The 15,400-nt window shown below is 47.0% G+C and overlaps 1 protein-coding gene across 4 annotated transcripts in view; it reads left to right on the plus strand.

Moving 5' to 3' along the window:
• The window catches only part of LOC142575191 (cytospin-A-like), a 148,229-nt gene that overhangs the window by 103,302 nt on the left and 29,527 nt on the right, over positions 1-15,400 (plus strand). For all 4 annotated transcript variants that reach the window (XM_075684317.1, XM_075684316.1, XM_075684315.1 and 1 more), the window contains one exon: positions 11,454-11,638. In XM_075684317.1, the coding sequence (XP_075540432.1) occupies positions 11,454-11,638 (185 nt within the window). The remainder of the gene's footprint in view (positions 1-11,453; positions 11,639-15,400) is intronic.

Consider the following 15,400-nt stretch of genomic DNA (forward strand, 5'->3'; position numbering starts at 1 on the left):
CGCAGAAGCATGGATCGGTGCCTGCGCGCGACGTCCACGCCGCTTGACGATCTCGAACGAAAAAGAGCAAGCGCCTTGTCTTTCGACGCCCAAGTAACCCCGCCTGTCGGCGGCGTTAGCAGCGCAACACTCGCGCCCTCTCTCATACTGCGCGTCAACCACTCCGACCGCCACGGGCGCCAGGCCACGCGGTGAAGCCGTATTACAGGAGACGCGCCGTGCGAGAAAACAACATATCAGGGGACGCGTGAGAGTCGCGCATCCCCGCAAGTTGTGGTCGCGAAACATCAGAAGCCCATAAGCAGATATCGTCCACGTATAGGTTCATGGTGGTAGTCTCTGGCACTATATCGGCGAGTCCAATAAAGGTTATATTGAACAGCGTAGGTCTGAGTACGCCTCCTTGAAGAACACCATGGCTGATTGGATGACGACTGGTCTCCCCATTTGTCGTCATAATTATGGTCCAGCCTGTAAGGTAGTTCATTAACCAGCGAAACATCCTACCTCCAATTCCTAGCGCCTCAAGTTTGTCAAGAATGGCGTCATGCAACATTTTGTCATATGCACCTTTGACGTCCAAAAAGATTGCTCCTGAGAAGTCGACACTTCTTATCCTGCTTGACAGTTGATACCAAGTCAATTACACTGTCAACGGAGGATCTTCCTTTGCAAAAACACATGATCATGTGTGGGTAAAGGGTGTACTTTTCGAGAAACCACTCTAGCCTCGTCAGCACCATTCTCTCCATGATCTTGCCCACGTGGCTTTCTAGGGCAGTAGGTCTGTAGGAAGGTATCGCATGAGGTGTCTTGCCAGGCTTCAGATGCACTACAATACAACTGGTTTTATATTTCTCTGGCACAGTGCCTAAGCTCCACGATGCATTGAAGAGGGAGAGGAGAACAATGCCGCGCGCCTTTCTCCAGAAAACGCAGAGCAGCATATGTTATGCTATCTGGTCCAGTCGCCTATGATCTTCGAGATGAAGCCAGTGTAGCGCCTAGTTCTTGAATTGTGGACATGATGTCAAGACGGTTGTATGTGGATGGTAGGGCTTGTCGGTAGGGTGTTGAATATGGACCAGAAGCTATAGCCACAGTCATTTTGCAGTAGTCTTCTGCAACCTTCACCTGGCTTCTACATTGTAGCACTGCCAGAGCCCGAAATGGGTACTTTTCTTGAGGGGGAAATCATAAGCTGTGCATTACCTGCCATATTTTACAAAGTGGTTTGTGAGGATCAAGGGAAGTATAAAATCCTCTCCAGCGCTTGGTTCCCAGTTTGTCAAGGTACCGACAGGCATGTAGTTGAGCTCGGCGACAGATAGTACGGTCTGAGGTAGATTTCATTCTCTGGTATTTCGTCTTGGTGCGGTGACGCACAGCTCATAGTTTTTCATATTCGATGTCGATAGAGCTTCTAGGTACCGATATGTGTATGAATTTTGTGGTGTCATGAGGAGCTGTGGTAATAATACTTTCTAGATCAGGCAGTGAAGATTGGTCTGAGCAAGCGTTGTCTGCCAATGCCTGATAGTCTTTACAGTTAGTATAACGAACACAAGGTGGAGGAGCTGGAAGGAATCATTGCAGTTGTACATATGTAGGCATGTGGTCGCTACCATGTGTCTCCAGATCTGTACACTAGGTTGTTGAAGGTAGAAGGCTTCTGGACATGAATGCAAGGTCTAAGGAGCTGCTATTTTCCACGCCTCAGAGAAATGTAGGGCAACCATCATTAATGGTTGCCAAACCTTCGTTATGTGTGTAGTTTGCTAATTCTTCACCCCATCTATTCATAGTAAAATAGCCCCATAATGGGTGGTGGGCGTTAAAGTCTCCGATGATTATATGTGGTCCAGGGCACATTTGGACGACAAAACTCAGATGCAGGCGATAAAATCTCTCTTTGGGTGGTATGTAGCCTTCAATGATCGAAATTGTGCGCTTGCTTATGTCTTACTGTCACACAGATGTATTCACTAGAAGCGTGTTTCGTGACCATATGTTGGGTGTATACCATGTCACGATGGATGCCCAACAGAACTTTGCTTCTGGAAATATCTTACCATGGCCAAAGTTGTAAATATCCTGTTAGTTGGAAGGGAGATGGAATGTTGGATTCGCAAACAACAACAAAAGGAAACTGATACTTGAATATGCATTGTCAAAAATCTGAAAGGTGCCCCCGCAGACTACAGGCATTCCACTGCATAACAACAGATTGATGCATGCACTCTTCAGAAGAACAAGTTCTTGCTCATAGTGCCATATTGAGATACTACCCTAGAGCCACGAGAATTGGCGCTAGGGTATCCATAATTTGTAATGCAGCCAACGCTGACGGCGTGCACAGACTAGAAAGCACATCACACATCGTATTCATCAGTTGTTGAAGCATGCTTTGGACCTTGGCCCCATCAAGCTTATCAGCAGGACACATTGTAAAACTTTCGTCTGCGTGATCCTTCTGAGGACCTATTAATGGAAGGGAAGGCCAGACAACCTCTGCAGAACCTTGCACGGGGCCAGTCACTGCGGGCATTCTAGCCACCTTTGATATACCAGCAGCGATCGCTCGGTCTTTCCATATGTTTCCCAATTCTGTTAACGTTTGTGTGGACAAGATGCAGGTCGCTTGTTGAGGCTCCAGTTCATGTGGTTTGGTTGTACTGCTGGCGTGCTTGTGCTTTTGCCGTGAGCGGCATTGCCATCGGCGCACTGATGGAGCTGCCTCTCTGCAGGAAGAATTATCTCTCGCCATCTTCTTGAGTATCCTTGTTTCATGTACAATTTTTGGACACAACTTCGAGGTCGCGGCGTGTGATCCAGCACAGTTGGGACACTTTGGTGCATCCACTTGATAGTCTTCGATTTGGTAACTCCCACCACATCGTTGACATGTCATGATGTTCTTGCAGACTGCACTCACGTGACCGATCTGCTGGCATCTGTGACACTGTGGAGGCTTTGGCACGTATGGCCGCACAGGATGCCTCACATAACCCATTTTTACAAACGCTGGTAAAGAAGCTGAGTCAAAGACTAGCCTAATGCAACATGACTTCGAAGCGATGAACATTCAATATCCGAACTGTTGAGGTCACAAGTTTGGTGATATTCTCATCCCTGATTTGAGAGTCCACGTCAGAGATCATGCCAGTTGAGGTATCTTTCCCATACACTTTGAAAGGATGTACCGGAATGCTACCAAGTGTCTGAACTATCTTCAAATTCTCAAGTACGGTTGCATTTGTCGCATCAACCATAAATACGTTCTTGCGGTTGTTGATGCGAACTTCATTTATCTGGCCTGGTGCTATGCAGTCAAAGAATTCTGTTAAGAATTGCCTATTAAGACTGTTCAGGTTGTCACTTGTTGATGTAGCCATGTATCCTATCGTAAAGGGCTGGGTGTCCTCAGTTGTCACTATACTATCACTTTCACAAGATTTCACGTGACTCGTCACTGGATGTATTTAAGTATATTGCTGACGGCGTTCATCGCACACAGATAATGCCGAGTCACACTAAATCATTAACAGAAGTGATAGTATGTCTGAAATTGATCTTCCAAGAATACCGCTTCAGCTCGATGCTTTCCGTCTACTCATTCCATTTTGTAAGCGCGCAGACAGACTTGCTAGGCATGCTGTTTGCTTCTTAAATGCACATGAGCACATTGTGCTTATGTGCATGATCTCGGGACTAATCACCAATGAGTGTCGAACTTCCGGCAGCGGTTTGCAGCCCCCCGCTATGCCTACCTCACCAGTGCTTCACCAGGCCTCACCAGCACTGCTTTGCTGAACGTCGGTGAACAAGGTTATCTATGTTGAAGGTTTGTCCCAAGTCGACATGGTCTATTCGCAGCGTCTGTATGACTCCCAGGAAGCCAAGAAATCTTGTGGCCAGCAAAAGCAAGAGTATAGTCGACAAACTCAATAGCGCTAACTTCATGGAGAAACACCTCTAAGAGTTGTCTTAGTATTCGTAAGCACTGTGCGACTTGCTCATCTACACACAGCCTGGTGTCATTGTTAATGTTATAAAACTTCATTCAACCAGTATATATGGCAGTGCTGCGGCGACATGAACTGCTGTGCATGGTGGTACAGTGGAAACAGGTTTTATTGAACTCGCAAAAATACGCCCATCAGTTCTGCATAGGGCATAATTCGATATGAGCCTGCTAAAGAATTGGGCGTCATAAAAGCACATACCATTTATTAAAGCACTTTATTGATGAAACTAGCTTAGTTTTGCATAAAATAGTCCTGTATTTTCTTCTGCTTGGGCAATTTCACTGCCTGCGATGCACACGCTTCTACACATTGTCTAAAGAGTCGGAGAAGCTGAGGCCGCAACCTTCCACATTCACGCAGAAGCACCAGACTAGTGCGAGTGCACCAATCACCTCGGATGACGTCGGCAAAGGATCGTCGTTGCTTTCCTTCATTGCGCTCACTATGACTTGTGCTCGGTACGATGTCGGCAATGTAGTCTTCATTTTCGGGCTCTCCCGTGGTCACGACACCATCGCCCACAAACTCATGACCGTTCACAAGCTCATCGCCCGTTGATCCGTCAACGGCTTTCGTAAATTCTGACAGCTCGCTCCAAACTTTGGCGACAGCGGCAACGGCTTCGTCGCACTCATCAGAATCATCAGAGTTGCCACCTGGCATGCAGCAGCCAGCATGTCTGAAGAAATTTCAGATGACCCACTTGCATACAGCCGCCTCGATGTCACCATGCGTAAGCGTCTGGCTTCATGGGCATTGGGTCACGAGTTTGTCTGCCTTAGCCCTAATCTTCGCCTTATTCTTCCTTCAAGGTTGTGTTGAGAGTGCTCCTCGGAATCCCACACGCTGGCGGTGACAACCGACTTCTCACCGCGTTCGAATTGATTCAGGATTTCGAGCTTCACGCCGAAAAGCTAATTTTGTCACTTTGCGCTAGCCATCACGGCACCACTGCAGGAGAAGGCCCGTGAGGCGCTAACACAATGAACCAAAAAAGCAGTGAGACCACTCGCACTTCCACTATCTTGCGTGACGAGGGCACAAGAGCCTCTGATTGGCTGTCTGAGCAAGCGCTGCGGGCGGGCCAGGATCATTTTTTGCAGGGGGGTGCCGATGGCTCGCATGACGCGGCGCCATCACGGTAGGCAGAGCGGGTGGATGGAGCCCGTTCCGCCGGGTTTCCCCACCGCCACGAGGGAAAGCTAACTTCTGGGGGCACACTTGCACTGCTTGACGTTCTATATATCGGGAGTCGCTGCTATCTTTGTTCGATGTGAGTAATTTTTGCTATATATACTCATTGTAACTATAGTGTGTTCACAAATTGTTCGATATGCAGGATAATTCGATGTAAACGAGTTATATATTGTAGGGTTCGACTGTACAAGATGAATTGATGACACAAACTCTTGCCGCTGGTGATGCCAGGTGCGCTGATGATGTTCCACTCATTATAAGCCCGTTATCACTCTTTAGCACCTTATTCATCTGTGTCAAACCATTAACAACTGTGGTCAACCATACTCCTACAGTGGCTGCGTATGGCGCAGTTGCGTGGGCCTGTATTCTTGCCGCTTAGTTCGTGTTGAAGTGAGACGTGCGGGCCCTATCTTGAAAACGATCTGCGATGCGGACACATTGCGCCGAGTGGTGATAGCATCCTGTGCACTGTGTTCTCGCCGCTTAGTTTACGTTTAGGCATAAGGCAGCACAAAGGTGAATTTGCTTACTGCTGAGGGCCCTATGTTGAAAGCAATATTATGAATGGACGATTTTCCTCGTTGAGTAGGGATAGAAATGCTTAGGCATTCAAAATCAATCCAGGCAACTTTCAGTGGTTGGAACTTCAGTCACCTTCATACACTGGTTAGACTGATATTAGAATAATCAAGCAGGTGCAAAAATCAGTCTGACTAAACAAATTCTAATTTTTGACATGTTTTGGCTATGAGCCAAAACATGTCAAAACATCTCGTTCTGCATGTTATGGCAATGAAACTTACTCACCAAAACTGAAACTGTCCATTATGCACATTTTAAGTTTTATATTCGTTCATTTCAAATGCTCGGAAAACTTTGAATACTTTGAATTCTAAAATTTAAGTTGAAGTGAATATCGCATAGCATAATATTATGAAATATTGAATATTCACATGATCTTACAGTAATCACATCAAAAACATATTTTCTCGCACTAGCAGTTGCTCGACCTTCCACTCTTGCTGGGGAAAAGATCCGCTGTATTATTTACTACCAATGTACTCCTGAACATGTTCTTGCAATCTTGCAGATGCAACAGCATAGTATATCATTGTTTACATCAACCCAGGTGCATAAGGGGAGCGTTAGCTTGGGGGCTCCTATCTAAATACATGGGAACAGGGAAATAGGTTTTCTCAGCAACCACTGCACCAAAATTGATGAGGTTTGTTGCCTTTAAAAGAACAAAGTGATAATTTAGTGACTGTTGAGAGTGAAATTTTGATTTAGGCCTGCAGTTTTTAATGAACATTGTCGAAAATTGCAAATTTTCAGAAAATGAAACTATGAAGTTTACAAATCTGTTGCTCTGCAATGAAATATCATGTTGCAATTCTGTAAAATGCATATAATAGTAATCTAAAGTAGACAAAATTAATATTGACACGTGTGCTTATCTTTATCGGGCGACCCCGTTTCGTCGCCTAACAAATGTTATCGCACAGCGCGGGACGCGCCTGCATGTATCTGAAGTTTCTGGAAAGTTATTGATGCCTCTATCCGCTTTCTGTTGTCGCCGAACCTTACGTTATCTGATTTCATCGCCTGACCCGAGTGGTGTAGAACTTTGTGGAAGGCACGCGGGTCCCAACGATTAGTCTGGAACATTCGACGATTGATATATAAAAGTCGACGCGCTTGACCCGTTGATCAGATTTTCGACGATCGCCGACTGTGTTCGCCGCTCTCGTTGTGCTTTAAGTGTAGACAAGGTGACAAGAAGGCAGTACGTAGATTTCTTGGTATGTGTGCCTACTACAGGCGATTTGTCAAGGACTTTTCGCGCATCGCTGAGCCGCTGACACTGCTAACTAAATGTGACGTCGAGTTCAAGTCGGAAATGCCGCAGGCCGACACATTTCAAGAACTCAAACGACGCATGCAGTCGCCGCCCGTACTTGCGCACTTCGGCAAGCGCGCCGATACAGAAATACACACTGACGCTAGTAGCCTAGGCCTTGGTGCCGTCCTAGTCCAGAGAAAAGATGGACATGAACACGTGATAGCTTATGCTAGCCGGTCATTGTCAAAAGCGGAAGGCAATTATTCTACAACCGAAAAGGTATGCCTTGTCATCATTTGGGCTACAGCGAAATTTCACCCTTACCTATATGGCAGGCCATTCAAAGTGGTCAGCGATCATCACGCGTTGTGTTGGCTAGCTAAATTAAAGGACCCTTCAGGACGGCTGGCACGGTGGAGCCTCAGACTACAAGAATACGACATCACTGTAACGTAGAAGTCCGGACGAAAACACTCAGATGCCGATTGCCTATCACGCGCCCCCATTGACCCGCCGCTGCAAGATGACGAGGATGACGACGCCTTCCTTGGAATAATAAGCGCGGAAGACTTCGCCGAACAGCAAAGAGGAGACCCGGAGCTAAAAGCCCCAGTCGAGTATTTGGAAGGTCACACCGACGTTGTCCCTAGGGCATTTAAGCGTCGATTGTCTTTGTTCACGCTTCAAAACAACCTACTTGTGAAAAGAACTTCTCACCAGTCAGCGCCAACTACCTTCTTGTTGTTCCATCGGCGCTGCGTCCAGAAGTACTGCATGCCCTACATGACGATCCGACCGCTGGGCACCTCGGTTTCTCCCGGACGCTATCGAGGATAGAAGAAAGGTATTATTGGCCGCACCTAACCGCCGGTGTCGCCCGTTATGTCAAGACATGCCGAGACTGTCAGCGACGCAAAACACCACCGACAAGGCCAGTGGGATTACTACAGCCGATCAAGCCTCCTTACCGACCTTTTCAGCAGATCGGGATGGACTTGTTGGGACGGTTTCCGACATCAACTTCCGAAAATAAGTGGATCGTCGTGGCGACGGACTATCTCACTCGCTTCGCTGAAACTAAAGCTCTACCGAAAGGCAGCGCAGCCGAAGTGGCGAAATTTTTCGTCGAGAACATCCTGTTGCGACATGGTGCTCCACAAGTCCTCATCACCGACAGAAGAACGGCTTTTACAGCAGAGCTCACGCAAGCCATTCTGCAATACAGCCAGACAAGTGACAGGAGGACAACTGCCTACCATCCGCAGACGAATGGTCTCACGGAGCGCCTGAAGAAGACCCTCGCCGACATGCTAGCAATGTACGTCGACGTCGAGCACAAGACGTGGGATGCGGTCCTGCCGTACGTAACATTCGCTTACAACACGGCGGTGCAAGAAACAACACAGATCACGCCATTTAAGCTGGTTTACGGCAGGAACCCAGCGACGACGCTCGACGCCATGCTACCGCACGTCAGTGACGAGGAAAATCTTGACGTCGCTACCTATCTCCAGCGCGGCGAAGAAGCCCGACAGCTCGCCCGCCTGCGGATCAAGAACCAGCAGAGGCGCGACAGCCGACACTACAACCTCCGACAACGCTTCGAGTACTAGCCCGGCGACCGTGTTGGTATGGACCCCAATACGCCGACGAGGACTCAGTGAGAAGCTACTGCGATGCCATTTCGGACCCTACAAGGTGATCCGACGTATTGGCGCACTGGACTATGAGGTCGTGCCAGACGGCGTTTCGCATTCACAGCGGGGCCGCGCACGATCTGAAGTGGTCCACGTGGTGCGCCTTAAACCATTTTACGGACGCTGACGAACTTTCTTATTTTGTTGTTTTCTTTCCTACGAGTGCTTTTCTTTATTACTTCCGTTTGTTTGCAGCATCAGGTCGATGCTTTTTAAGAGGGGGGTAATGACACGTGCACTTACCTTTATCGGGCGACCCTGCTTCGTCGCCTAACAAACGTTATCGCACAGCGCGGGACGCACCTGCATGTATCCGAAGTTTCTGGAAAGTTATCGATGCTTCTATCCGCTTTCTGTTGTCGCCGAACCTTACGTATCTGATTTCATCGCCTGACGCGAATGGTGTAGAACTTTGTGGAAGGCACGCGGGTCCCAACGATTAGTCAGGAACATTCGACGATTGATGTATAAAAGCCGACGCGCTTGACCCGTTGATCAGATTTTCGACGATCGCCGACTGCGTTCGCCGCTCTCGTTGTGCTTTAAGTGTAGCCTGTTTTGTGGGCAGAGGTTCGCCCAATAAAAGCTAGTTTTGCCTTTCACAGTATTGCTACTGTGTTCTTTGACGTCACGACCACGTGACAATATATTATATGTCGCTCCTAACTTCACCACTAATAGGCAAGTAGGACTTTTGCAAAGCCCTTGTAAACATTCTACAAAATCACGTAAGATATAAATTCATATATCAAGTTTGTCTGCTTCAGAAGATCTAGCTGATGCAGAATACAGAACAGTACAGTAGAATTCGATGGCTACGTTTTTCAAGAGACCGCGAAAAAAATGTAACAACTAAAAAAACATAACAGTGAGGAAGGCCGCAAATTGCCACAGCAACATCGGAAACAGCTCTGAACGGCTGCCACCACAGTTGTGAGACGTCTAGGTGCACATACTGTGACCAAAAACGAAACGGTGCAAGCATTATTAAGCGATATGTAGATGTTCTGTGACAAGGGCCCCTTTCCACTCCTAATATGCCTCATTGCAATATTTTTCGTATGCATCACCACATAACACGGCTCTATTGCGGCAAAGTTGTCAAGAGAGAGCTGGTGATTATGCACCCTTGCCGTTCCCAAAATATACGCAGCCTTGTGCTCAGTTCCTGGTAAGTCTTAATCGGTGCACACTTCTTCAGAGGCTTCGCCAAGCCTACACCAACTTCTCTGTGCATCTTTTCTCCAGATATGCTTGTACAAGCTGTGGAGATGGGTTTGCACAAGGCTCACCCTACGAGCGACGGTCAGGAAAGGGCACGACGCTCCTCCACTCCGCAGTGCACAAAGGCACTACGGCAGGGTTCGTTGACTCTCTGACATGGCGCAGAGAAGGCTGCAGAGTCAGATCGCCAACAAATGCGGGTTTATTCACCCAAGATACAGCACAGTGCGACGGTCACGGCAGTTATGCGCAAAGGCTCAATGCAAGACCGATTGAGTATGTGCACCAGCTGCGCTAGGGTTAACCAGTAAGCGGTCCACCAAGCGCAAGAACAAGAAGTCGCGGGAGCAAAGGTTCCATGTAACCAACTCGTTGCGGGCCTGTGAGTATCTGCTGCAACTATAAGGCATTCAGCGGAAAAGAGCTCAGGTGGAGAGGGTTCCCGGGGGCCACCACTCGGGAGGCCAATCAGAGCGCGTCCCGGTGACACTTCCTCGCGTGGTGATTCGAGCTGGGGAGAGAGAAACATGGTTTGTGCGGGAAATTAGCTCCGGCGTGCTAGCCGTGTCTGCCATGTTGCTGTTATTGCGTCGGTTCCCGGAGATCGAGCTAAGCACAATGCGTGAGCTGGGGGACGAGACGCGGGAAGGCACCTCGATCCCCACAAAGCTAGGTTGCTTATTGCAAACTTTGGTAGCTTGATGCAACGTGATTTATAGCATAGCAACGTGAAAGAGCAAATTTCTCTCTGCACTGCTAAATTTATGCAACTGCCGCAATTAAACGCAACATCAGATGCAGGAACATTACACAATGGCGACTGATCAAGGTGAACATAATACATGGGAGTCAATGGGATTTAGGTAGGGATCATGAAAATGCAATGCAACTGCTGGGAAAATGCAAGAGCGAGGAACGTATCAACGGAGTTCCGCTGTCCTTGTTCTTGGTGCAGATTTACGGATTTGTAAACTTCGTGCTTCAATTGTTTTTTAAACCTACCAATTTTTTGCAATTTCCTGTAAGAACTTCCAGGCCCTAAAGGAATATTCTATCTAAGTCATGAGAATATAACTTTTTTCTGAAGTTTCACAAATTTCATTCAGGTGGTTCAGCAGTTTTCTCATAAAAGCATTTCTGCATTTTACATGTATTTGAATTGGCAAATTGGAGATGACCCAATATAAATCTTCTCCTTGATGAGTTTTCTTGGAAAAGTTCGTAATTTTAATTTTTATATATTTATATCCCTTATGGCCCATGTGGATTTCCACTTAATGGCTGTGAGAGGCATTTACCTTCTTCAAAGCTTTGCTGATCTTTTGTCAGCCAAAATTATTTTGCATAGTGCCATAGCTGTTAAAAATAAGCTAGGGTTGTTTGATCGAGGTAGTGTTTCTAGTAAATTGTGTAAAATATTGTTATATTTGTGTCTCCCTAAGCATGCATGTTTACTTGCAGAGCCCGTTCAAGGTTCCTGAGAAAGTACGCCTCGCACAACGCCCTTCACCGCAACAGGCTAGCCAGCGCTCTGACTGTGCTGGGGACAGCACTGCTGACATGCCAACGCGCACAGAGCCTGACAAGACGCACCCAGTCTCCATCCTAGCCCACAAGCTGGAGCCCATTCGCAGAAACAGCTGCAGGTACGCTTGCCAGTCACTTCTCTGCAAGCCTTGCTTAGGGACTGAAAGGGGCACTGCAACACTTTTTGACCACCATAAGAAAATGTTTGCAATCTGTAGATAATGCTGCTGTAAACAAGCAGAACAAATATTATTATGTTGCATAAGCTGCGAGCACACAATCTTGCATTAAAGATTCCTGTGTCTCTCCTGCAGCATCGTGCTATTACGCTCCATCTATGCCTTTATAGAACTAGGGAGGGCCCATAAACACCAGCCATTGGGTGATTCTTCATGACCATGACTTACCTTGAAGCAAAAGATACTGCAAGCATGCACAACGCTCCAGTCTTCTAGCAGATGGGGAAGCTGTGGTGCTTAACCTGTCCCACCCGGCCTGTCACCTCCTTTGTCACACTCTGGCTCCTTTTTCAAACAACAGCCTTGAAGGGTTACAATAAAAGCACAAAACAAAGAAGTAATACAGTAAAACCTCATTAAACCTTACCCGCTTAAATAGTAGTTTCGTTTTAAAAGTAGTAAAGTCAAATCCTCGACTCAGCGGCCATTGAACATAACGTGTTTTGTATCCGCATAAACCGTACCAGCTTATTGCGTACGTATCGGTTAGCACGTAGTGTTTCCGCTCTTCATTGTGCAACCATGGCGGTGGGTCGTCTCCATCGGGCGACCTGGCAGAACAACATGCCTCAGAGATCGGAACAACGGCCTCCAAGGGCCCTGTGCGTTTGCATGTGAAGCCACATCAACATCAACATAATTTAGGTGGCATGCCAGAGAGCGTTGCGACAACGCGCAAGCGGGGACTCGCGTCATGCCGAAGCTCGGATAAAAAAGATGCCAGATGCTCAGCATAGAAGAAAAATTATACATCATTCATGCTATCGAACGTGACACGAAGTCAGAGCTGGCACGCGACAGGGATCTACTGTTGACTACGGTGTGTGGCATTTGGAATGCGAAGAAGTTGCTCAGCAGCGCTGCTGCGACCAGGAAGAGGTGTTGGCTACGAGGTTCGACTTTTCGCCATCGTAGCCTCTGTTGTTGCCAAAGTGTCGGCTGGCAACTGTGATGAGGACGACATGGAAAGCGACAGCACTGGCGATTCAGGCCCGACAGTGGCAGAAGCTGTGAGTTACGTCAGCCTCATGAATGCAGTTGTTGCGAGGAGAACAGCACCCCGCAATGAAAAAGGTAACCCGTGACTTCCACAGTGCTACCGCTCGCGTGCACGGAGAATATGTAATGCCAACGAGGAATTTGCCATGCGAGTGTTTGCCGAGAAGACGGGGCTCACTGAAAAGCTGCCTCGCAGTTTCAGTAAGTTTCAATCCACTGTCGTCGCTGCTAGGCCGCAGCGGTATCAAACGAAAATAACACTTTTGTCGCGCAAACTGAATAAATACTGAATGTTTTTTCCCTCTTTCATCGTACTGTGTCTTAGTTCCATTTTTGACAGGTAAGTGGTCTATCTCATGCTATTTCGGTTAAACAGTACTACCGTTTAGTACATACTTTATCGGAGGTCCGGCCAACTGCGGTTTAACGAGGTTTCACTGTAGTAAAAAAGGAACAATAGCCAGAGCTGAGGAGGAATGGGGAAAGTAAGCATGCTATTTTGATCTTATGTCCTTCCCAAAAATTTGTGCGGAAATGCATTTCTTGAAAGGAATAGCACCCATTCCAACGTGTTCTCAGTTTTGAAGAAACAATGCTAAAAGCCCTCTTTAACCCCTTTTGTGACATGAACGAGCTGTGTTTGCGCGCATGTTTCTGGAATAAATGGCCAAGGATGAACTCTGCTCATCTACAACATTTTTAATTTTGTTGCAATTTATCATTTCTAGTCAATGGTACATATTCTTTTATGCTACTGTGAAGCTTCACTTTTGAAAGAAATGGTGGAAAGTTGTATAAATAAGCACTTGAAATATTGTTTACATTACTTTTCATAAAGATTCAGCAGTAAAACAAATTGGCCATTTTTGGTTAGGATTTGGGAAGGTAGCATCGCACAGAAATGACTGGGGATGTCTTGGTTTATGCACTGTAAATACTGTATCTTTGTGTGTATAACCCACACACACACAAAAAAAGAAGTAACAGTAAACTTGGGATGTGAGTTATAAGCAAATTTCGCCTTGAGGTGTGACTTCATGGCAGCATGCTGTCAAAGTATGCATTCTGCAAGGCATTGCGTCACCATTGTGAAGCTGCATATAAATCATGTGGCCTTGGAGCAAGACTGGCTACAGCATTTGCATTGTAATGATGTACAGTCAACGTCTGATTTTTTGGACTCTCTAGGGTCTGTGGGAATGTCCAAAAACTTGGGCGTTCAAAAAAAAAATATGATTGCATGCCTTTGTCTTCAAGGGCTCAAATCACCGCAGCCATGTCCGAAATAGCTTTAGAGGCCGGCCAGTACACTTATTATACATCTTGATGCTCATAGTCTACTGTGACTGGAGATGATAGGCAAGAGCATATACAATTTGTTTATAATACATTTATTAATAACACATGTCTCGTGGCAGGGGCCCCTTCGAACTCTTGGTACGCTTTACTGCAATAATTTGCGTATGCTTGACCTTGTATTCTGTATTGCGGCGAAGCAGACTTTTGGGAACCGGCATTAAGCAAAGCTTTAAATTCCTGCCATGTTTTCTGTACTTAACGCCATCGGTGAGGATAACGAAAGCATAGTCGGTGCCATTGCCGATAACATTGAAGCCTTTAAATGAAAAAAATAAAACAGCACCAAACAGTAGGAAGCTTGATAGTGAATGTGAAAAGCATCTAGGTTTAACGACAGCACAAAACTGCTACAGCTGCCAGTGCATCGACATGCGAGAGCACTGGTTCATGGCTGCAAGATAACGAAAATGATGATGATGGTGGCTTCAATTAATGATGGTTCAGCCCTGTGGTCAGGACAAAAAGTACAAAAATGACCAACCCTTCCCCTACCGGAAAATGGGGGTAAGCAAAGCTTGTCCTGCGTGCACCTGACCTTTAGCTCGGTTAAGTAACTTACAGGTAATGGTGCCGGATTGCTTTTGCCTCCCGCTCCCTCAGCTCGGGATGTTCTCATTGCTGTCGGATTGCCTGGCTCAGGTGGCTCTAACAGCTGGATTGATGTCCGAACGGCGAGCCCTTTCACGAGCGAGTTCTCGCTGCCGCTCTTTGAACGCTGTGTGTTCTTTCTTTGGAGGAACGCACAATGCGTGGGCGTCCCATCTGTTTTTCGAGACTGAACTGAACGGAAACGAAGCCGGCGGCAGTGTGTGCAAAACCTTTCCTGCTTTCCCTCCCTGACGGAAGCAAAATGGCTCTGATTGGTTGCGTGTGTGGCGTGAGTGCATGCCTATGCAGCTAGAATCCTTGCTAATGACTCGCACTCCGGCGCCGACGCAGCTGTCAACTCGCCATACTGCCCTTTCTCGCAGCTGCTCTGCTCTGAGAGCCACTTTTTTTTTTTTTTCGTGTTCACGACAATTCCACTTGTGAGACAATACAAGCTTCGCTTAACGTATCAGGAGTTGAAAAGTTTGAATGTCAGAAATTTCAGACATCCTTTTAGTACATTGATTCTATGGGGTACGTGGCGGTGCCGTGATGGCGTCGCAAGTTATCAGGCAGGTATGTGATGGTGCTGTGATGGCTGTATTGATGTGATGGTGATGTGAGAGTGGCTGTATTGGCTGAACATGGCCTCGAAGATGTTGCGGATCTCAGGGGCCGTAACTTACAAATGTTTGC

Source organism: Dermacentor variabilis, chromosome 3 (genome assembly GCF_050947875.1).
Source record: "Dermacentor variabilis isolate Ectoservices chromosome 3, ASM5094787v1, whole genome shotgun sequence".
Classification (NCBI taxonomy): Eukaryota; Metazoa; Arthropoda; class Arachnida; order Ixodida; family Ixodidae; genus Dermacentor; species Dermacentor variabilis.